The following is a 24290-nucleotide window of genomic DNA, read 5'->3' as shown; positions in this document are numbered from 1 at the left end:
AAACTCTAGACTACCAGTTTTTATTTTTTAAGATCTAGTATTTCTTTTTCTTTTTTTTAATTTTTTTTTTGAGACAGTCTTAAGCTGTCACCTTGGGTAGAGTGTGTGGCGTCACAGCTTGCAGCAACCTCAAACTCTTGGGCTCAAGCGATTCTCTTGGCTCAGCCTCCCAAGTAGCTGGGACTACAGGCTCCTGCCACAACGCTCGTCTATTTTTTTTTGGTTGTAGTTGTCATTGTTGTTTGGCAGGCCTGGGCTGGATTTGAACCCGCCAGTTCCGGTGTATGTGACCGGCCCTTTAGCTGCTTGAGCTACAGGTGCTGAGGCTAGTATTGTTTTTTGGGGGTTTTTTTGGTTTTTTGTTTTTTTGCGATTTTTAGCTGGGGCTGGGCTTGAACCCACCACCTCCGGCATATGGGGCCGGTGCTAGTATTCTTAATAATAATAAAAGTTTACAATGGAAGCGATGTGCAGACACATCTGAGCTTTTCTGTTCTGCAATATGTTTCATTCCTAGAAAGGAAGGAAGCCCTTGTTTTTGTTTTGTTATGTTTTGTTTTGAAACAGAGTCTCACTTGGTCACCCTGGGTAGTACGCGATGGCATCATAGCTCATAGCAACCTCAAACTCTGGGTCTCAAGAGATCCTCTTGTCTCAGCCTCTCAAGTAGCTGTGACTATAGGTGCCCACCACAACACCCACCTATTTTTTAGAGATGGGTTCTTACTCTTGCTCAGGCTGGCCTCAGTCTCCTGAGCTCAGGCAATCCACTCGCCTGGGCCTCCCAGAGTGTTGGAATTATAGGCGTGAGGCACCACACATAGCCTTATTAAATATTCCTAGGCTCCTCCTCTGGAAATTCTTAATCACTTGTGATGGATAGGTTATACACTTGTTAAAGGTGAATTTCATTGTGGAATTTTACATTTTGAGGTTTATAATTTCTTAACATCTTTTTCCTTCCTTCCCCAGTATCTTTCATGATTTTTCCCAATACTTTAATATTGCTTAGCATGCAGTAGGCAGTCAGTAAATTTATTAAATGATTTGTCTGACCCATATTTCATACCCATGAAGAATGTGAGAATTAAGACACCCAAAAGGGAATGATTTGAGAGGGCCTCTGGTATTATTTTGGAACTTGGGATTCTGGATCCCCGCATTTGAACTTTCCTAAACCAGCCAACAAGTAGATCATCATATCACAGGCCTAGGTCCAGCTTGCTATTCAGAGAATGAATTAAGGATTAGGGAGGAAAAAGAGCAAAAAGTCTTTGTTTTTTGGGTTCTGTTGAGCTAGTGACTCCTAACTCAAGTTAGTTTATTTTCTTCTTTGCTTGAGGACATTTGTAGTGAAAAGAGGAATTTATATGCTAAATGTTCTGGTGATGGAATGAGTTTTTAATGGCTATGTTTGTGTCTGAGCCTTACCCCTGCCTTTGACCTTTTCTTTAATTCCTTTCAGTGATTAATTCTGTTTGGTATGATTCCTTAGAAAACAAATATTACCCTTTACTACTTATCACCCTGTACTTGGGGGTTAGAGGAGCGATTCTTATATTCATGGTTAAACCCTGTTTACTCTCAAGAACTGGAAGCTTCAGGCAGAGTTCTTGCACTCCTAGAAATTCACAGGTCTAAAAAAAATAAGCATTGTGGAAATCATAAATAATTCATTTGAAGATTAACTCAGGGCTTGGCGCCTGTAGCTCAAGCTGCTAGGGTGCCGACCACATACACTGGAGCTGCCAGGTTTGAATCCAGCCTGGGCCTGCCAAACAACAATGACAACTACAACCAAAATATATCTGGGCATTGTGGCAGGTGCCTGTCATCCCAGCTACTTGAGAGGCTGAAGCAAGAGAATCACTTAAGCCCAAGAGTTTGAGGTCACTGTGAGCTGTGATGCTATGGCACTCTACCCAGGGCAACAACTGGAGACTCTGTCTCAAAAAAAAAAAAAAAAATCAGTTTAATTAATACAATCCTTTGTTTAAATTCTCCACCTCATTTTAAGGATTTTAATTTTTTTTATTTTATTTATTTATTTATTTTTGAGACAGAGTTTTGCTTTTTCTCACCCTCGGTAGAGTGATCTGGTATCACAGCTCACAGCAACCTCATACTCCTGGGCTAAAGCAATTCTCTTGTCTCAGCCTTCCAAGTAGCTGGGACTACAGGCAACCACAATAATGCCCAGATATTTTGAGAGACAGGGTCTCGCTCTTGCTCACGCTGGTCTCCAACCTGTGAGCTAAGGCAATCTATCCGCTTCAGCCTCCCAGAGTGCTAGGATTATAGGTGTGAGCCACCACACCCAAGTTCAAAATGAATTATACTCATTGGTGACTTTTTAATTACGTTTGTTTTTTTTTTGTTGTTGTTGTTTTTAAGAGACAGAGTCTCACTTTATCACCCTTGGTAGAATGCCATGGTGTCACAGCTCACAGCAGCCTCCAGCTTCTGGGCTTAGGTGATTCTCTTGCCTCAGCCTCCCAAGTAGCTGAGACTACAGGCACCCACCAGAACGCCCAGCTATTTTTTTGTTGCAGTTTGACCGGGGCCAGGTTTAAAACCACCACCCTCAGTATATGAGACCGGCGCCCTACCCACTGAGCCGCAAGCGCTGCCCATATGTATATATATATTTTTTTGGAGACAGAGTCTGACCCTTTCACCCTTGGTAGAGTGCCGTGGTGTCAATGCTTACAAGCAACCTCACACTCTTGGGCTCAAGCAATTCTCTTGCCTCAGCCTCCCAAGCAACTGGACCACAGGCACTCGCCACAATGCCTGGCTATTTTTTGTTGCAGTTGTCATTGTTGGTTAGCTGGCCCGGGCCATGCTCGAACCTGCCACATTCAATGTATGTAGCTGGCACCATAACTACTGTGGTATAGGCGCCAAGCCTACATTTGTAATTTTTAACTGTTTTTGCTTTTTAAATATTGGTGTCTTTAATCCACTTTCTAGAAGATAGTGGTGCAGTATACACTGGGAAAAATTAATAAAAAGATCAGATAGATAGCCTGAACTCACAGGTTCTAGACCAGCCTGAGCAAGAGCAAGACCCTGTCTCCAAAAAGAGCCAGGCATTATGTCGGGTACTTACAGTCCTGCTACTTCAGGAGGCTGAGACAAGAGAATTGCTTGAGCCCCAAAGTTTGAGGTTGCTGTGAGCTATGATACCATAACACTCTACTGAGGGCAACAAAGTGAGACTCTGTCTTGAAAAAAAAAAAAGGGAAAGAAAGAAATGTATAAAAAGGAGGTACTATGGCTCAAGCGGCTAAGGCGCCAGCCACATACACCTGAGCGGGTGGGTTCAAATCCAGCCCAGGCCACCAAACAACAACGGCTACAACCAAAAAATAGCCAGGCATTGTGGCAGGTGCCTGTAGTCCCAGCTACTTGGGGGGCAGAGGCAGGAGAATCACTTGAGCCAAGGAATTGGAGGTTGCTGTGAGCTGTGATGTCATGGCACTCTACCCAGGGAGATAGCTTGAGGCTCTGACTCAAAAAAAAAGGGGGGGGGGTGGGTAGGTACTAACATGCCAGACTTTTTCTTTGGGTTCATTTTGTGTTTTATCACTCTTTTTGCCATTTCATCATTCTTTCCAGGTATTACTTAAAGATTTCTTTTTTTTCTTTTTAGAGACAGAGTCTCACTTTGTTGCCCTCAGTAGAGAGCTGTGGCGTCACAGCTCACAGCAACCTCCAGCTCTTGGGTTAAGGCGATTCTCTTGCCTCAGCCTCCCGAGTAGCTGAGACTACAGGCGCCCACCACATCGCCCAGCTATTTATTGTTGCAGTTTGGCCGGGGCCAGGTTCAAACCTGCCACCCTCAGTATATGGGGCCGGCACCCTATTCACTGAGCCACAGGGGCTGCCCAACTTCAAGATTTCTTACCAGCCAACACATGGAGGTTTTTTGTATGTGTGTTGGTTTTTGGAGTTTATGCGGGATTTTTCCTTTTATATTTTTTCTTCAGTAATTGAAAATATGAAACAATATGTCACCTATTTTTCTTCCTGATCTGACCCACAACTCTTGTTTCCCCAGGAATATAAAAGCTCAAGCCGGGTAGTGCCTGTGGCTCAGTGAGTAGGGCACCAGCCCCATATGCCGAGGGTGGCGGGTTCAAATCCAGCCCCGGCCAAACTGCAACAAAAAAATAGCCAGGCGTTGTGGCAGGCACCTGTAGTCCCAGCTGCTCGGAAGGCTGAGGCAAGAGAATCGCGTAAGCCCAAGAGTTAGAGGTTGCTGTGAGCCGTGTGATGCCACGGCACTCTACCCAAGGGCGGTACAGTGAGACTCTGTCTTTACAGAAAAAAAAAAAAAAGCTCAAGCCCCCAATCAATCTTTGATATGGGGCACTGGGAGTGGAAAAAGCAATGTGCTTTCCAGACTTTTTCTTTCTTATTATGTGAGGAGATTTGTACATAATTTAGATTGTTGCAGAGATAAAAATTTGTTATGTATTCTTGTTTTCTTATTCAGGGCCAAAAAGTATAAATATATGTCTTTCAACCTTGTTTCAGCTGGGAGTCTTTACCCAGTTTTAAAGTGTTTTTTAAATTATTATTTTTTAATCATTTAGTTCCATTTGGTGCTAACATCTGTCTGTTGGAATACTTACGTTTACAAAATTTTGACTGATATACTTATTTAAATACCATTTTGGGCCAGGCATGGTGGCTTTCATCTATAATCCTAGCAATTTGAGAGGATGAGACAGGAGGATCTCGCTTGAGGCCTGGAGTTTGTGACTAGACTGATCAACATATCCAGACCCTGTCTCTACAAAAAAGTAGAAAAATTAGCCGAATAGAGTGACTCAAGTTGGTAGTCCCAGCTACTAGGGAGGCTAAGCCAAGAAGGATCATTTGAACTCAAGAGTTTGAGGTTGCAGTGAATATGGTGACACTACTGCACTCTTTAGCCCAGACAACAGAGTGACACAAGTTCTCAGTCTCTCTCTCAGTAGAGTGCTCTGGCATCATAGCTCACAGCAACCTCAAACTCTTGGGATCCCCTTGCTTCAGCTTCCTGAGTAGCTAGATCTATAGGCGCCTCCTACAATACCCAACTATTTATAGAGATGGGGGTCTTGCTCTGACTCGGGCTGCTGACAAGTTCTGAGCTCAAGCAATCCACCTGCCTTGGCCTCCCAGAGTGCTAGGATTACAGGTATCCCTAGCACCAGGCTAAAATTTGGTTTTTTGATTGTCACAGATTAGTACTTTTGTTTGTTTGTTTTATGAGGCTACAAAGAAATAGATTACTATGTTTGCATTTGTTAGTTAGAATTCCTCTTGTAATTGTGTCATGCCCCCAAATGGTGTGCCATATGCCCTAACATTGTACTCATTGTGTAACCTATCTCCCTCGTTCCTTCCCTCTCCCTTCTGCTTTGTTACTCCTCCCCCAACCTTGAATTGATTTGAGTTTTTCTCTTATGTGGGTGTGTATCGGGTTTGTCTACTGGCTTCATATTAGTGTTCAATGCATTTTTCTCCATTCTTATGATACTTTACTAAGAAGAATATGTTTCAACTCCATCCAGGTTAATAAAAAAGATGTAAAGGCTCCATCTTTTTAATGGCTGAATAGTATTCCATGGTATATATATACCACAGTTTGTTACTCCATTCCTGGGTTGGTGGGCATTTAGGTTGTTTCCATGTTTTGGCATTGTAAATTGAGCTGCAACAAACAATCTAGTGCAAATGTCTTTATGATAAAATGCTTTTTTTTCTTCTGGGTAGATGTCTAGTAATGAGATTGCAGGATCAGATGGGAAGTCTAATTTGAGTTCTTTGAGTATTCTCTTTAATTCTTTCCAAAGAGGTTGTATTAGTTTGCAATCCCAAGATTACTTCTTTTGAAAAAATTGATATTCTCACCTGAATTATCACTATCATGACAAAGAAGTAAAGTATATATATATTTTTTCATTCCATTTAAAGCAGTATTAACTTCACAGAAAAGTAGTGAACATCCTATAAGCCAGAATCCAGAAGGCCTTTCTGCTGATAAGTTGCAAATATCTCCAGATTGTTATACCAGTAAAAGTAAAGAACCAAGAGTGGAAAGGTAAGAAATGTCAAGTTGTCTTATCTAACATCTTTACTTATATTGAACTCTGGTTAATTTTTTTTCACCATAATTCCTCTACTTTTTGTACATAAACATTTATCACCTCTCATTGCTCAGTTGGATGCTTCCTTTGTTTAATTGTATATAGGCTTTTTGGACCTGTGCATTTTCTATAACATGCAAAATGTGCAATTAGATAGATCTGTCCCTTCTGAAGTTCAGAACAAAGTATAGTAGAACAAGGCCAGGCATAGTGGCTCACCCCTGTAATCCTAGCACTCTGGAGGCTGAAATGGGAGGATCTGTTGAGCTAAGGAGTTCAAGACCACCTTGAGTAAAGCCAAGATCCCATCTCTACTACAACTAGAACACTTAGCCAAGCCTAGTAGCATGCCCCTGCAGTCCCAGCTACTCAGGAGGGTAAGACAGGATGATCACTTTAACCTAGGAGTTTGAGGTTGCTGTGAGGTAGACTGAGGCTACAGCACCAACCTGGGTAACATCTCAAAAAATAGAATAAAATATAAAGATGAGAGAGAGTGAACGATGGGATCACATGAACCTATAGAGTGCATAATGCAAGTGTACATGTCGGAATCTATTAAATGTAGAATATAAATGTCTTAACACAGTAATTAAGTAAATGAGATGAGGTATATATTAACCAGTATGATGTAAGCGTTCCTAATTCTATATGAAATCAGCACACTGTACCCCATAAATGCATTAATGTATACATGATCTATGTGTTTATGATTTAATAAAAAAAAAAAAGAAAGAACTAAAACCTGAAGAACTGTAGAGACTGATGTAGACTTCTAGAAGGCAGCCTTTGCCCTCTTAAAATTTTTGTCTTTCAGCTCAGCGCCTGTGGCTCAAGCGGCTAAGGCGCCAGCCACATACACCTGAGCTGACAGGCGGGAATCTAGCCTGGGTCCACCAAACAACAATGACATCTGCAACAAAAAAATAGCTGAGCGTTGTGGCGGGTACCTGTAGTTAATCCCAACTACTTGGGAGGCTGAAGCGGGAGAATCGCTTAAGCCCAGGAGTTGGAGGTTGCTATGAGCTGTGATGCTACGGCACTCTAACCGGGGCGACAGCTTGAAGCTTTCTAGAAGAAATGAACTGTTTACCCCAAGAAATGTTCAGAATACTTTTTAAGGATGTGTATTCACTGTTGATACAAGCACTTTATTTTATTTATTTATTTATTTAGAGACATAGTCTCTCACTTTGTCACCCTCAGTAGAGTGTGGTGGTGTCATAGTTCACAGCACCCTCAAACTCTTGGGCTCAAGCAATTCTTTTGCCTCAGCCTCCCAAGTAGCTGGGACTTAAGGTGCCTGCCATAATGCCAGGCTATTTTTAGGGATGGGGTCTTCCTCTTGCTTAGGCTGGTCTGGAACCTGTGAGCTCAGGCAATCCACCCACCTTGGCCTCCCAGAGTGCTAGGATCACAGGCATGAGCACTTTATTTTTGCCCAGCCTAAGCACTTTATTTTTTTGTTTGTTTGTTTGTTTTGTTTTTGAGACAGTCCCAAGCTGTCACCCTGGGTAGAGTGCTGTGCAGTCATAGCTCATAGCGACCTCCAACTCGGGCTCACAGCGACCTCCAACTCGGGCTCAAGTGATCCTCTTGCCTGAGGTGTTTTTTTTGTTTGTTTGTTTGTTTAGTAGAGACAGTGTCTCTCCTTTTGCTCAAGCTGCTCTCGAATTTGTGAACTCAATCCTCAGCCTTCCAGAGTGCGAGGATTACAGGCGTGAGCCACCATGCCAGGCCTAGCACTTTATTTTTTAAAAATATTTTACCTACTTTTGATCTTTTCTGGGGCGGCACCTGTGACTCAAGGAGTAGGGCGCTGGTCCCATATGCTGGAGGTGTCGGGTTCAAACCCAGCCCCAGCCAAAAACCACAAAAAATATATATAGATATTTTACCTACTTTTGATCTTTTCTATAAGATGAAAATAAAAGGATAAGTTTGAGACTTTATTCATTCCTATTTGATAGTTCAAGAAAGAGATTCAGAGCTGTTAGGGTCTCACACCTTACTCTCTAGGAAGGAAAAAGGAAAAAGAATTCAAGTTTGCTGTTTTTTTTTTTTTTTTTTTTTTTTTTGTAGAGACAGAGTCTCACTTTACCGCCTTCAGTAGAGTGCCATGATGTCACAGGACTCACAGCAACCTCTAGGTCTTGGGCTTCCGCGATTCTCCTGCCTCAGCCTCCCGAGCAGCTAGGACTACAGGTGCCCGCCGCAACACCCGGCTATTTTTTGGTTGCAGTTCAGCCGGGGCTGGGTTTGAACCCGCCACCCTCGGTATATGGGGCTGATGCCCTACTCACTGAGCTACAGGCGCCACCCAAGTTTGCTAGTTTTTTTGGCGAGAGAGTCTCACTTTATCACCCCTGGTATAGAGCTGTGATGTCATAGCTCATGCACAGCAACCTCAGATTCTTGGGCTTGGTGTTTCTCTCGCCTCAGCCTCCCTGTAGTGGCTATAACTACAGGTAACTACCACACTCCCAGGTATTTTTAGAGATGGGGTCTCGCTGTAGCTCAGACTGGTCTCAAACTCATGAGGAATTCAAGTTTCTTTTTATTTTGAGACAGAGTCTCACTATGTCTCCCTTGGTAGAGTGCTATGGCATCACAGCTTACAGCAACCTCGAAACTCTTGGGCTTAAACGATTCTTCTGCCTCAGCCTCCTGTAGCTGGGACTACAGGCACTCATTGTAACGCCCAGCTATTTTTTGTTGTAGCTGGCCTGGGCCGGGTTAACCTGCTACCCTCTGTGTATGTGGCTGGCGCCATAACCACTCTGCTACGGGTGTCAAGCCAAATTCAAGTTTCTTGAAGCCCTATTTCATGGATTTATTTTTCACATATCTTTCTTGGAATGGTGACAGATTGTCAATAATATAATCATACCATCTTTTCCAAGCCCCTGGACCTGATTGAAAATATATTTTTGAGGCTAGTATTTTTTGTTTTGTTTTGTTTTTTTAAGACGGAGTCTTGGGCGGCGCCAGTGGCTCAGTGAGTAGGGCGCTGGCCCCATATGCCAAGAGTGGCGGGTTCAAACCCGGCCCCAGCCAAACTGCAACAAAAAATAACCAGGGGTGTGGCAGGTGCCTGTAGTCCCAGCTACTTGGGGCTGAGGCAAGAGAATCGCCTAAGCCCAAGAGCTGGAGTTTGCTGTGAGCTGTGATGCTGCAGTACTCTACTGAGGGTGGCAAAGTGAAACTATCTCTTTAAAAAAAAAAAAAAAAGTGAAGCTAGTGCCATGGGATCATAGCTCACATCAACCTCCAACTCTTGGGCTCAAGCGATCATCTTGCATCAGTTTTTCTATTTTTTAGTAGAGACGAAGTCTTGCTTTTGCTCAGGCTAGTCTCAAACTCGTGAGCCCAAGCAGTCCACCCACCTCAGCTTCCCAGGGTGCTAGGATTATAGGCATGAGTCACCTCACCCATTTCTTGAGGCTAGTATATTGTGGCTATGACAGAAAACTAAAATATCAGGCTTCCAGGCCTGTAATCCTAGTGCTCTAGGAGGCCAAGATGGATGGATCACCTGAGCTCAGGAGTTTGAGACTACCCTAAGCAAGAGCAAGACTCCGTCTCTAAAAAATAAAATATCTGGGCTCGGTGCCAATAGCACAGTGGTTACGGCACCAGCCACATACACCAAGACTGGTGGATTCATACCTGGCTCAGGCCAGCTAAAACAACAATGACAACTGCAACAAAAAAATTGGCTGGGTGTTGTGGCAGGCTCCTGTAATCCCAGCTACTTGAGAGGCTCAGGCAGGAGAATCTTTTAAGCCCATGAGTTTGAGGTTGCTGTGAGCTGTAACACCCGTGGCACTCTACCGAGGGTGACTTAATAAGACTGTCTCAAAACAATAAAATATCTGGCTTCCATAAGCACTAATGCCTTGTTTAGAGATATGGCCTCATTGGCAATCTTTAACCAGTGAGCTAACTCAGTATTTAAGGTTCAGACTCAATATCCCTGCTCCTCCTCCCTCTGCAGATACCCAAGAGAGCTTTTTATTTGAGAACATACTCATTGATGGGATTGCCTCCTTCTACTAGATTACTTGAGAACAGCAATTCAGATCATGGTCATCTTCAATCCATAGGGTCTACCTATAGTAAGCTGACTAAGGTTTAGCTGACTAATAGTAAGCACCCAATAACTGTTTGAATTAATTAATCTCTGAGGCCCTTTAAATCTGTTGATAAGGCCAAGTGCAGTAGCTCGTGTCTATAATTCTAGCACTGTGCAGGCGGAGGTGGGTGGATTGGTGGTGCTCAGGAGTTCGAGACCAGCCTGAGCAAGAGTAAGACCCTGTCTCTACTAAAAGTAGAAAAATTTAGCTGAGCCTGGTAGCATGTGCTTATAGTTATAGCTACTCAAGAGGTGAAGATAGGGGTATCACTTGAGCACAGGAGTTTCAGCTGTGGGCTATGATGCCATGGCCCTCTAGCCTGAGGAAATAAAGCGAGACTCTGTCTCAAAAAATATATATAAATAAAAATGAATAAATAAATCTATTGATAAGTATCTTTATAAGGTCCTAAATATCTGAAATAGAGGAACTACTTAGTTGCTGCATAAGCTTTTCTATATTTTATAGTTGACTTGTTTTTAGAATGACTTTGGACATTGAAAAGGCAGAGAAGGGTGGCGCCTGTGGCTCAAGGAGTAGGGCGCCGGTCCCATATTTTGGAGGTGGCGGGTTCAAACCCAGCCCTGGACAAAAACCACACAAAAAAAAAAGAGAGAGCGAGAAAAGGCAGAGAATAAGGTTAATCTTGAGCCCAAGAGTTTGAGGTTGCTGTTAGCTATGATGCAACAGCACTGTACCAAGTCTGATAAAGACTCAGAAAATTTAAAAAAAAAGGTTGATTCTAGAAATTCTGCCAAAATTGAGTAGAAAAAATGAGCATAGAGATGTCAACAACTATCAACTTTCTGTCTTCGTAAGAGAACTGATTCTAACACATCCATTTGGACTAGAGTGGAATATAGTGTATAGAATTTTGAGTGGCAATGGACAATTTGGCAAAATTTGCTGGCATGCTTTTAAACAGTTAGGAGATACACTGCTTCAGAACACCCCCTGAGTAGAGATGTTATATGTCAGCCTAACATATTGGCAGGCACAATGAATCTGCACCTCTGGGCTATCACATGGGCTCTTTTTTTGCCAGTCATTCCTGATCTCTCTGATGGTGAGCTCTTTCCATTATGCTTTGGCTGCCCAGGAAGGATGATTGCTCCTTTCACAATTGCTGGTGATGGTTTTCTGCCTTCATCCATCTTTCTAGGTCTTCCTGTTCTAAATCCCAGTTGTCGGATAATAAGTGGTATGTGCACAGCCTTCAGAACAGAAAGTGCCCATCTCAGGAGGAGCTCACTAAAATTGTTGATGTGAAGAAGCAAAAACTGGAAAAGTCTGAGCCACGTGATTTAATGGTGCAGTCTTCTTGGGCAAGGCAAGATCTAGGTAATATTTCACTTGCTCTAATGGGGAAAACATTTTTATTTTACTCTGAATCCTGTATAAAGATATGCTGATTAATCAACTTTTAGGTGTGCTAATCTATCACAGATGTACATTTTAGAAAAAATAATGCATGTGTTAATCCAAGTTTACTTGGAAATTATTGGAGCTGTTAATCTATCGATATTTTAACAAATGATTTAACTAACAATTTTGAGGCTATGAGAGTCTTGATGTGCTCTAAATATTTTAATTCAGCCATCAGACAGGAGTCCTCAGGCCACAAAATGAAGTTTTAAGCCTGTCCTTTTTTTTTTTTTTTTTTGGTAGAGGCAGAGTCTCACTTTATTGCCCTCAGTATAGTGTCGAGGCATCACACAGCTCACAGCAACCTCCAACTCCTGGGCTTAGGTGATTCTCTTGCCTCAGCCTCCTGAGTAGCTAGGACTGCAGACGCCCACCACAACGTGCGGCTATTTTTTTGTTGCAGTTTGACTGGGGCCAGGCTCTAACCTGCCACTGGCTCCCCACCGACTGAGCCACAGGCACCACCCAAGCCTGTCCTTTGTTGAAAAATGCTGAAGCATGGCTTGGCACCTGTAGCACGGTGGCTAAGAGTGCCAGCCACATACACTGGAGCTGGAGGATTTAAATCCAACCTGGGGCTGTCAAACAACAATGACAACTGCAACCAAAAAATAGCTGGACGTTCTGGCGGGCGCCTGTAGTCCCACTAACTTGGAAGGCTGAAGCAAGAGAATCACTTAAAAGCCTAAGAGTTGGAGGCTGCTGTGAGCTGTGATGTTACAGCACTCTACGGAGGGTAACACTATGTCAAAGAAAAAAAAATCCTGAAGCAAGCTCTTTTTTTATGAATTAATGAAGAATAAATTATTCTGTTTTTATGCTTTATAAATTACTTTTCATGAAATGAACAGTACATTTTCTGACTTATAAATCAAAGTTTTAATGTATAAAGAAAGTTTTTTGTTTCTCTTTTTTTTTTTTTTTTTTTTTTTTTTTGCAGTTTTTGGCCAGGCCTGGGTTTGAACCTACCACCTCCGGTAAATGGGGCAGGCGCCCTACACACTGAGCCACAGGCGCTGCCCCTTGTTATTTGTTTTTTTGAGACAGAGTCTCACTGTCACCCTTGGTAGAGTGCCATTGCATCACAGCTCACAGCAACCTCAAACTCTTGGGCTTAAGTGAGTCTCTTGCCTCAGCCTCCCGAATAGCTGGGACTACAAGTGCCCACCACAAAAGCCGGCTATTGTTTGGTTGCAGTTGTCATTATTGTTTAGTAGGCCCAGGCCAGGCTCAAACCCACCAGCCTTGGTGTATGTGGCTGCACCCTACTTACTGAGCTATGGGCGAGCCAATGTAAAGACAGTTTGTTTGTTTGTTTGTTTTAATTGAGACAGAATCTTACTTTCTTGCCCTGGGTAGAGTGCTGTGGCATAGCAGGTCACAGCAACCTCAAACTCCTGGGCTCAAGCAATTCTCTTGCCTCAGCCTCCCGAGTACCTGGGACTACAGGCGCCACCACAACACCGCTTATTTTTTTGTTTTAACACGCCTGGGTTAGGTTTGAACCCACCAGCCCTTGTGCATGTGGCTAGCACCCTACCCACTGAGCTTCAGGTACCGCCCAGGAAAGTTTTTAATCCTAGGAAATGCATTATATATGACAGGCGTGGTGGCTTAACACCAGTAATCCTACCACTCTGGGAGGCCAAGGCAAATGGATCACCTGAGCTCACAAGGTTGGAAACCAGCCTGAGTAAGAACAAGACCCTGTCTCTAAAAATAGCTGGGCGATGTGGTGGCACCTGTAGTCCCAGCTACTTGGGAGGCTGAGGCAAGAGAATCACTTGAACCCAAGAGTTTGAGCTTGCTGTGAGCTGTGATGCTACAGCACTCTAAGGAGTGTGACCAAGTAAGACTGTCTCAAAACAAAACAAAAAACACATTACATAAAAGCCACTGTTTGGCATCATCAAATGTGACATTTGACCATGTACATTAGGGTCATTTTAGGAACCTCATACATTTAGCTACACTTAATTCCTGATAGCATGACATTTTCTAAAATGTTTTTTGGGGGGATATCGCTGCTGTTTTTTAATTTGGCAATGTTATCTATTGCTTTATTAAGTGAAAAAGGTAATGATGTCATAGATGACAAGAAAAAGTAGAATGTTTGTCAAATTTTTCAACCTTTTTTCCATCCTTACAAAAGGACTATATATTCAAGAAGGACTTTGCCTAACAAATGCAATCAGCGTAACCTGGTTTATTGTACCCTCAATGAATCCCAACAATAAAAATAATAATAATAGGGCGGCGCCTGTGGCTCAGTGAGTAGGGCGCCAGCCCCATATGCCGAGGGTGGCGGGTTCAAACCCAGCCCCGGCCAAACTGCAACAAAAAAAAAAAATAGCCGGGCGTTGTGGCGGGCGCCTGTAGTCCCAGCTGCTCGGGAGGCTGAGGCAAGAGAATCGCATAAGCCCAAGAGCAGAGGTTGCTGTGAGCCGTGTGACGCCACGGCACTCTACCCGAGGGCGGTACAGTGAGACTCTGTCTCTACAAAAAAAAAAAATAATAATAATAATAAAAAGGACTATATGTTCATTGTCCAGAAATTAGACAATATAGGAAATAAAGAAGTGGAATACCTGTATTGCCAGGTCCAGGGTACATATCTATAGTGCTAGCTATTCTGGAGGCTGAAGTTGGAAGATAGCTTGAGCCCAGGTGTTTTAGGCTGTAGTCTTTATCTGTCTTCTTTAATATATTAGAAATATTTCCCCATTTTATTAGACATCAGTGTTTATATTCAAACTGTAATAAGTAAAGAATACTCCATTGGATTAAATGTATCATAATTTATTTAGTCTAATTTTGAACCCCTAAGTTATTTCTTATTTATTTATCTATTTATTTTTAGAGACAGAGTCTCATTTTGTTGCCCTCGGTAGAGTGCCATGGTGTCACAGCTCACAGCAACCTCCAGATCCTGGGCTTAGGCAAGTCTCTTGCCTCAGCCTCCCGAGTAGCTGGAACTATAGGCACCCACCACAACACCCAGCTATTTTGTTTTTGTTGTTGCAGTTTGGCTGGGGCCGGGTTTGAACCCGCCACCCTTGGTATATGGCGCCCTACTTACTGAGTCACAGGCTATTTCTAAAATTACACTACTATAAACACTGTTGCAATAAACTTCCCTATGACTAAACCTGTACATACATCTTTTATTTCCTTGTGATTCTTTTCTAAAACTTGAATTTTTGGCCCAGCGCAGTGGCTCAGACCTGTAATCCCAACACTTTGGGAGGCCAAGGCAGGAGGATCATTTGAGACCAGTCTGGGTAACATGGCAAGACCCTGTCTTTCCTAAAAGTTTTAAAATTAGCCAGAGTAGAGCACAGTGGCTCACCTCCACTTTGGAGGCCCAGGCGTGAGGATTGCCTGAGCTCACAGGTTCGAGATCCTCCTCAGCCAAAGCAAGACCTCATCTCTAAAAGTAGCCATGCGTTGGACAGCGTCTGTGGCTCAGTGGGTAGGAGGCTGTCCCCATCTACCAAGGGTGGTGGGTTCAAACACGGCCCCAGCCAAACTGTAACAAAAAATAGCCGGGCATTATGGTAGGTGCCTGTGGTCCCAGCTACTCAGGAGACTGAGGCAAGAGAATTGCCTAAGCCTGAGAGTTGGAGTTGCTGTGAGCTGTGTGATGCTACGGCACTCTACAGAGGGCAATAAAAAAATAGCCATGCATTGTGGTGGGCGCCTGTAGTCCCAGCTTCTTTGGAGGCTGAGACAAGAGTATCACTTAATCCCAGGAGTTTGAGGTTTCTGTGAGCTATGATGCCACAGGACTCTACTAAGGGTGACAAAGTGAGACTATGTCTCAAAAAAATAAAATAAAATTAGCCAGGGATGGTGATGTGTGCCTGTAATCCTAGCTACTTGGGGGGCTGAAACAAGAAGGTCACTTGAGACCAAGAATTTAACTTTACACTGACCTATAATCCTATCATTGCTTTTTAGCCTGAGTGACAGAGAAAGACTCTGTCTTTCTAAACATAAAAATTTTTTTTTAATGCTAGAATTTTTGGCTCGGCTCCTATGGCTCAAGTGGCTAAGGTGCCAGCCACATAACCTGAGCTGACGGGTTCGAATCCAGCCTAAGCCCACGAAACAACAGTGATTGCTGCAACCAAAAAATAGCCAGGTGTTGTGGCAGGCGCCTGTAGTCCCAGCTACTTGGGAGGTGGAGGCAGAAGAATCGCTTGAGCCCAGGAGTTGAAAGTTGCTGTGAACTGTCATGTCATGGCACTCTATGCAGGCCGACAGCTTGAGGCTCTGTCTCAAAAAAAAAAAAACAAAAAAATCTAGAATTTTTGACTAAACTTGTGTTAAGGGTTTTGCTATATAATATGTGTACTTTTTTTTATGAAAAATTAAGCCACCTTGCACTCCTACCAAAATTGTACTAGTGTACACATTTTTCTTAGCCTAACTTCATCTTTTTAATCATCATTATTGTTTTATTTTATTTTTTATTTTTATTTTTTTTTGAGACAGAGCCTCAAGCTGTCACCCTGGGTAGAGTGCTGTAGTATCACAGCTCATAGCAACTTCCAACTCCTGGGCTTAAGCAATTCTCTTGCCTCAGCCTCAATAAAAAATAGCTGGGCCGGGCCTTGTGGTGGGCACCTGTACTCCCAGCTATTTTTTATTTTTTGATTGTCATTGTTGTTTGGCAGACCCGGGCTGGATTCCAACCCACCAGCTCTGACATTATGTGGCTGGTACCTTAACCACTTGAGCTATAGGTGCCAAGCGTATTATTATTTTTTAAATACACTTCCACTTTACAGAAAGTCTTTTTAATTCTTAGCAGAAACTAGAACATTGTAATTCAAAATTCCATGTAATTAGGTTCTCAGAGTAAAAAGAAAAGAAAAGATTGAGGCAGGCTGTGGTGGCTCATGCCTGTAATCCTAGCACTTTGGGAGGCTGAAGCTGGTGGATTACCTAAATTCACAGGTTTGAGACCAGCCTTAGCCAGAGCAAGACCTTGTCTTGAAAAATAGCCAGGTATTGTGGTGGGCACCTTTAGTCCTAGCTACTTGGGGAGCTGAGGCAAGAGAATCACTTGAGCCCAAGAGTTTAAGGTTACTGTGAGCTATGACGCTCTGGCACTCTACCATGGGCGACAAAGTGATACTCTGGCAATACTCCGTCTTCAAAAAAAAAAAAAAAAAAGAAGATTTAATATTATGAGATTAAACTACTTCTCCCATTCCTTTTAGAAGCAACTCCTAACCTGGAATCTGGAATCTACTTCCTCTCTAATAATCCTGAATCTGATCCTTCGGAAGACAGAGCCCCAGAGTCAGCTCAAGTTTGCAGCACGTCAGCTTTACCTTCTGCATTAAAATCATCCCAGTATCAAACAGATTCTGACGGGAGTCCAGCCACTCACAATACTAAGACTATGAGGGCAGAAAATCTGAGCAGTGAGAAGCCAGAATTGACATCTTCAATAGAAGAAAGTGTCAACAAAAGAATATCCATAGTGGTATCAGGCTTGACCCCAAAAGAATGTGTGAGTGTATCCATATGTATCCACTTAATGATTGAGGCTTAATAACAAACTGCAAACAGTTTTATATAGGTACTAGCAATGAATAACCTATAGAAAGAAATCCAGAAAACAAGTATAATCCTGTATCATTTAATTTCCATTACTAATTAATGAAAAGTTGGATCTAGGGCAGTGCCTGTGGCTCAAAGGAGTAGGGCGCCAGCCCCATATGCTGGAGGCAATGGGTTCAAACCCAGCCCCGGCCAGAAACTGCAAAATAACAATAAAATAAATAAAAATTTTAAAAAAGAAAAGTTGGATCTAGATAAAACTAATGTGGATTATTTTCTATATATTTACTTGAGAAATAATTATTAAATCTCAGCAGAAATGTCCTACTTTTGGCCAGGCGTGGTGGCTCATGCCTGTAGTCCCAGCGCTATGGGAGGCCGAGGCAGGTGGATTGCCTGAGCTCAAAGGTTTGAGACCAGTATGACCAGCAGTGAGCCAGAGTAAGACCCCATCTCCAACTTACAACGTCAAAAAAAAAACAGCCGGACGTTGTTGTGGGCATCTATAATCCCAGCTACTGGGGAGGCAATGGAAAAGAGCATTGCCAGAGGAAGAAGAAAATGAACAAAATAAAAAAGAGTACTTCAAACGAAGAAGAATGAACGAGCAAGCTGAAATTAAAAAAGAAAAGAAATGTCCTACTTTTGGGGACGGGGGATATGTCATCTTTGAATTTAAGTTATCTTTTTATTCACGAAACCAAATTCTTGTAGCTTTACTCTCCAAAGCTACCTTTGTTCACTATGAATGAACTTACTGGCATATTTTAACTAAATCCCTGCTGGTTTCAAGCATACTTTCAGCCGGTAGCATTTCTCTAGTATTTGTTTGTCTTTATCCTGGCTTATACAGTAGTTTATTCAATAGCTTACCGTGTCATTTCTGCCCTAAGATACTCCTTGCTTTAGGATTTTGACATTTCTGTGGGCCTCCCCATTGCCAGAAATGAGCATTGTTATCTATCAATGCATTATGACTATGAAAACCTTGTTTCTACTTAGGATGTTTATAGGTTTCAGACATCCTGGGTAATTTACCTCTCCTATAATTAATTGGCATTGGCATTGCTTCATAATGAAACAGTTAATTGAAAATTCTTTAAGATTATGATGAGATGGCTGGGCACGGTGGCTTATACCTATAATCCCTAGCACTCTGGGAGGCCAAGGAGAGTGGATTGCTTGAACTCAGGAGTTCGAGACCAGCCTGAGCAAAAGCAAGACCCCCGTCTCTACTAAAAATAGAAAAACTGAGGCAAGAGGATCGCTTGAGCTCAAGAGTTGGAGGTTGCTATGAGGTATGACGCCCCGGCACTCTATCCAGGGCGACAACGTAAGGGTCTGTCTCAAGAAAAAAAGGGGGGGCGGCGCCCATGGCTCAGTGAGTAGGGCGCCAGCCCCATGTACCAAGGGAGACGGGTTCAAACCCAGCCCCGGCCAAACTGCAACCAAAAAATAGCCAGGCGTTGTGGCTGGCGCCTGTAGTCCCAGCTGCTCGGGAGGCTGAGGCAAGAGAATCACGTAAGCCCAAGAGCGGAAGTTGCTGTGAGTCCTGTGACATCATGGCACTCTACGAGGGCGGTAAAGCAAAACTGTCTCTACAAAAAAGAAAGAAAGAAAGAAAAAAAGGGGGGGAGGCTCCTGTGGCTCAAAGGAGTAGGGTGCCGGCCCCATATACCAGAGGTGGCGGGTTCAAACCCAGCCCCGGCCAAAAATCACAAAAAAAAAAAAATTATGATGAGATAACATACCAGATTATCAGATAGATTAAGCAGGGGTACTCTTTATTACAGACTGAGTGATGACTAAGTCATTCTGAAATATCTTTCATGACATATCCTTCATAGGATTTCTCACAGATTACAAGTTATCATAACATGCTCTGTGGCCACATGTGTCCCACTACTACTAAAAGGGCAAAATAAACTGTAATCTGCCTTGGTAGATGGAATGAACAAGCATATGATGCTGTTAACATTCTCTTCTCACAACCCCATGCCTGGATCAGCAATTTGCTCTCAGAATTTTTTTTTTTTTTTGAGACAGCCTCAAGCTGTCACCTTGGGTAGAGTCCTGTGGCATCACAGCTCACAGCAACCTCCAACTCCTGGGCTCAAGCGATTCTCCTGCCTCCTCCTCCCGAGTAGCTGGGACTACAGGTGCCCGCCACAATGCCTGGCTATTTTTTGGTTGCAGCTGTCATTGTTGTTTGACAGGATTCGAAACTGCTAGCTCAGGTGTATGTGGCTGGCGCCTTCACCGCTTGAGCCAAGGTGCCAAGCCTGCTCTGAGAATTTTTACCTGTGTCTATTAAATGGCTTTTGATCACTTATCTACACATCTAGAATTAACAATTATTTGTTGAAAATTAGCATCTTTTTTTTTTTTTTTTTGAGACAGAGCTTCAAGCTGTTGCCCTGGGTAGAGTGCCATGGATCATAGCTCACAGCAACCTCAAACTCCTGGGCTCAAGCGAGTCTCCTGTCTCTACCTCCCAAGTAGCTGGGACTACAGACACCCGCCACAATGCCCAGCTATTTTTTGGTTGCAGCCGTCATTGTTGTTTGGCAGGCCCAGGCTGGATTCGAACCCACTAGCTCAGGTGTATGTGGCTGGTGCCCTAGCCACTTGAGCTACAGGCGCCGAGCCGAAAATTAGCATCCTTTATTCCTTTGTTTTGGGAGTTCAATTTTTCAGAGATGGCTAAAATGGTCTAATCTTTCTTGCCATGGGCAATTCTCAGCTACAGATTTGACTACAAGTGACTTGGGTACATGTTTTCTTCAAACAAGCAAAAGAAGAAATCTTTAAGCTCTATTCAGATTTGCTGAAGTGTGGTAAATGTATGATGAAAGCTACTGACTATATTACACATAATTCTGAAGCCCATATTAATATGATTTTCTTCAGTATTTACTCTTCTAACGGAAGACTGTTCCAAGGCTAGGGTTTCAGCAATTATTCAGTTCAGAATTGCTAATGATCCTGGCAGAGGGCAGTGGCAAAAGGGGAAGGATGTCACTTTCTCTAGCCTGCCTTTTTTCAGTGTTCTGTGGCAGTATGGAATGAGGCAACATGAAAGAAAGATGGCCTAACCTCCATTGCAATATTGTGCAGCATATAACTATTGGTGTGGGTGGTGATGGCTAGTAAATGATGGCCCTTTGTAAACAAAGTTATTCACCAGACAGCAGCTACCAATTATGCCAACTGTGCCTATAATGAATCTGGTTAATTTCTTTCTCTTTCTGCCTATTGATTTTTATTTGGCTGATAGATAATAGCTAGAGGATTCCAGACTTATTCTGGTAATTTTTGCATCCCAAGATGCTTTAGAAGCATCTTGATTTGAGTGTTTTGTAACTATCAGGGTCAAATCTTGGTTTTAAGCCACATACATCTTTAGCATAACTCTGTACGGGATGGTTACCTCTCAGCTTATCAAGTATAGGCTGATAATTCTAAATTATAATGTAGTATAGTGTCACTATGTAAAAAAACTGTATTAAGAAATCAAATGGGATCTGCTATTAAAGGCAAAATTAATATTATTTTGAATCCTTGGTTATAATTCCATGTCTGCTAGCACAGACTATTTTAGAATTTCTTCCTCTGTTTTGTACATAATTTTTATTAAGTTATTTATTTTGAGACTTCAGACATGTTGGAATAAAAAAGATGTACCCCTTCTGAGAAAAAGGATACTCAAAGCTAGAATAATATTCTGTGTACTAAAGGCAATTTATTATCTTGTAATATTTGATTTGATTTCAGATGCTTGTACAAAAGTTTGCCAGAAGATACAACATAACTTTAACTGATCTAATTACCGAAGAGACTACTCATGTTGTTATGAAAACAGGTATACCTTTACAGAATACTTTATATGTGCTGCATAAAACCACATGAAAAAATAGGAGTATTTTTTTTTTCTTTTTTTTTTGTGGTTTTTGGCCGAGGCTGGGTTTGAACCCTCCACCTCCGGCATATGGGACTGGCGCCCTACTCCTTGAGCTACAGAAATAGGAGTATTTTTAAGCATATCATGAGTGATAGTCTTCTATAGTCAATCAATTATTACTTTATGGTCTTGTGCAGTGGCTCATGCCTATCATCCTACCACTCTGGGAGGCTGAAGCAGGAGGATCTCTTACAGTCAGGACTGCTAGATGAGCCTGAGCAAAGCAAGACTCTTTACTAAAATAGAAAAATTAGACAGACATGATGTCACATGTCTGTCTATGGCACTCTCGTCTAGGTATCAGAATGAGACTGTCTCAAAAAAAAAGAATTACTTTATGAAATACAGATGAACAGATGATAGTTTTGCTTCTTCCTTATGCCCTTGTGAGTTGGATTGAGATGCAGAGGAAATAAGCCAGAGGAAGAACTACTTCTTCCCTTCTACCTACCTGGATTGTATTTGATGAAGGCTTTTCTGCTGTGGCAGAGTTAAGTCCTGAAAGAACAAGTGAGGCAAAGAGAGGAATGAGGCAGCAGCAAATCTTCACTCAGAATTTGAAAACCTAACTTTGTATGACATATAGTTTGAGTGTGGTGGAGAATTTATTTATTTACTTTTTTGGAGATAGAATCTCACTATGTCACCTTCAGTAAAGTGCTGTAGCATCACAGCTCACAGCAACCACAAACTCTTGGGCTTAAACTATTCTCTTGATTCAACCTCCCTAGTAGCTGGGATTACAGGCACCCGGCTATTTTTTGGTTGCAGTTGTCATTGTTTAGCAGGCCTGGGCCAGGTTTGAACCTGCCAGCTTCTGTGTATGTGGCTGGCACCCTACTCACTGAGCTACAGGGGCCGAGCCTGTGGTGGAGAATTTTTCAGGAAATAAGTCTGATAACAATCTGAGATGGTCCTAATGTATAAAACAGGATGAAGGGGAGACATGTCCTATGTGTTCACCTTTTAAATTTTTTTTTTTTTTGCCTTTGCGCCCGTAGCTCAGGTAGTAGGGCACCGGCCACATAGACCTGAGCTGGCGGGTTTGAGCCAGGCCGGGCCTGCTAAAACAACAATCACAACTCCAACAACAAAAAAAAAATAGCTGGGCGTTGTGGCAGGCGCCTATAGTCCCAGCTACTTAGGAGGCTGAGGCAAGAGAATCACTTAACCCCAGGAGTTGGAGGTTGCTGTGAACTGTTATGCCTCAGCACTCTACCCAGGGCAACATAGTGAGACTCTGTCTCAAAAAAAAATTTTTTTTTATTTTAATTATGATTTGTATCAAAGGTCTGATTAAGGGAAACCTCTGGTACTTTTAAGTTGATGACAAGGTAAATGTGAGTAAACATTTTAGAGCTATTCAAAAAGCTTAGTTGCATTAGGCGCAGTGGCTCACGCCTATAATTCTAACACTCTGGGAGGCCACGGCAGGTGGATCCCTTGAGCTCAGGAGTTCTAGACCAGCCTGAACAAGAGCAAGACCCCTAAAAATAGAAAAGCTAGCCAAACATTGTGGGGGGTGCCGTTAGTCACAGCTACTTAGGAGGTTGAGGCAAGAGGATTGCTTCAAACCAAGAGTTTGATGTTGCTGTGAGGTATAATTCCACAGTACTCTACCCAGGGCAACATACTGAGACTCTGTCTCAAAAAAAAAGAAAAAAAATCTAGTTCAGCCTTTAAACTCAAAGGTAATACAACATTTGCCACTTTTTTTTTTTTCGAGACAGAGCCTCAAGCTGTCGCCCTGGGTAGAGTGCTATGGCATCACATCTCACAGCAACCTCAAACTCTTAGGCTTAAGCAATTCTCTTGCTTCAGCCTCCCAAGTAGCTGGGACTACAGGTGTGTGCCACAATGCCCAACTATTTTTTTTTGTTGCAGTTGTCATTGTTTAGCTGGCCAGGGCTGGGTTTGAACCTACCAGTCTCTGCATATGTGGCTGGCGCCCTACCCACTCGTCTACGGGCGCCACCTATAGTGGTTTTTAAAAAGGCTTCAAAAAGTATAATTTAATTGTCTGTAGTCCCAGCTACTTGGGAGACTGAGGTAAGAGAATCACTTAAGCCCGAGAGTTGGAGGTAGCTGTGAGCTGTGATGACCCAGCACTCTACAGAGGGTGACATAATGAGACTGTCTCAAAAAAAAAAAAAAAAAAATGAGCAGCACCTGTGGCTCAAAGGATTAGGGCACTGGCCCTGTATACTGGAAGTGGTGGGTTCAAACCTAGCCCCGGCCAAAAGCTGCAAAAAATAAAGTATAATATAATTATTATGTAACCATAATAATTACAGCCATTTTTAATTAGAAAAAAAACGTATAGAGAATTCAGTGAGGGAAAATAGCTGCTGCTATTGCTTGCAGATGACCTGCTATGTTTAGTATTTAGTTAAATACATTTCTCCTGTTTAAAACTAAATGGTCTTTCCTCACTTTGGTTCTTCAAAAGGGCCTTTGAGGGCGGCGCCTGTGGCTCAAGGAGTAGGGCGCCGGTCCCATATGCCAGAGGTGGCGGGTTCAAACCCAGCCCCGGCCAAAAATCACAAAAAAAAAAAAAAAGGGCCTTTGAACACTAGGAAATAAACAGAAGTTATTGTTCAGAGACTGCCGCTTTCTGAAATACTTACATATATAAGAGAAAAGCTATGACATACCTTTGTGTTTTCCTGTCTGTTTCAGGGAAATATTAGGGGATGAGGATTCCCAGGTCAAAATTTTGTTAACATTAACATTGTAGATTTAGAATTTCAACAATACTGTTTCATCTTTCATGTATTATCATCCAATAAGATAGATCTTCTCCATACACATTAATCAATACTACTGATATAAATAATGTAAGGTTTAAAAAACACAAAAGTGGGGCGGTGCCTGTGGCTCAGTCGGTAAGGCGCCAGCCCCATATACTGAGGGTGGCGGGTTCAAACCCAGCCCCGGCCAAAACTGCAACCAAAAAATAGCCGGGCGTTGTGGCGGGCACCTGTAGTCCCAGCTACTCAGGAGGCTGAGGCAAGAGAATCACTTATGCCCAGGAGTTGGAGGTTGCTGTGA

General features: G+C 42.7%; 1 protein-coding gene across 1 annotated transcript in view; it reads left to right on the top strand.

The window, feature by feature from the left end:
• Positions 1–24290, top strand: part of BRCA1 (BRCA1 DNA repair associated) — a 90760-nt gene that overhangs the window by 44448 nt on the left and 22022 nt on the right. The window contains exons 13-16 of the mRNA XM_053568910.1: positions 5971–6097; positions 11442–11620; positions 16933–17228; positions 21053–21140. Of these exons, the coding sequence (XP_053424885.1) occupies positions 5971–6097; positions 11442–11620; positions 16933–17228; positions 21053–21140 (690 nt within the window). The remainder of the gene's footprint in view (positions 1–5970; positions 6098–11441; positions 11621–16932; positions 17229–21052; positions 21141–24290) is intronic.

This window comes from Nycticebus coucang, chromosome 18 (assembly GCF_027406575.1).
Source record: "Nycticebus coucang isolate mNycCou1 chromosome 18, mNycCou1.pri, whole genome shotgun sequence".
Taxonomy (NCBI): Eukaryota; Metazoa; Chordata; class Mammalia; order Primates; family Lorisidae; genus Nycticebus; species Nycticebus coucang.
The sequence above is the reverse complement of the archived record's forward strand: the minus strand, read 5'-3'. Positions and strand labels throughout refer to the sequence as shown.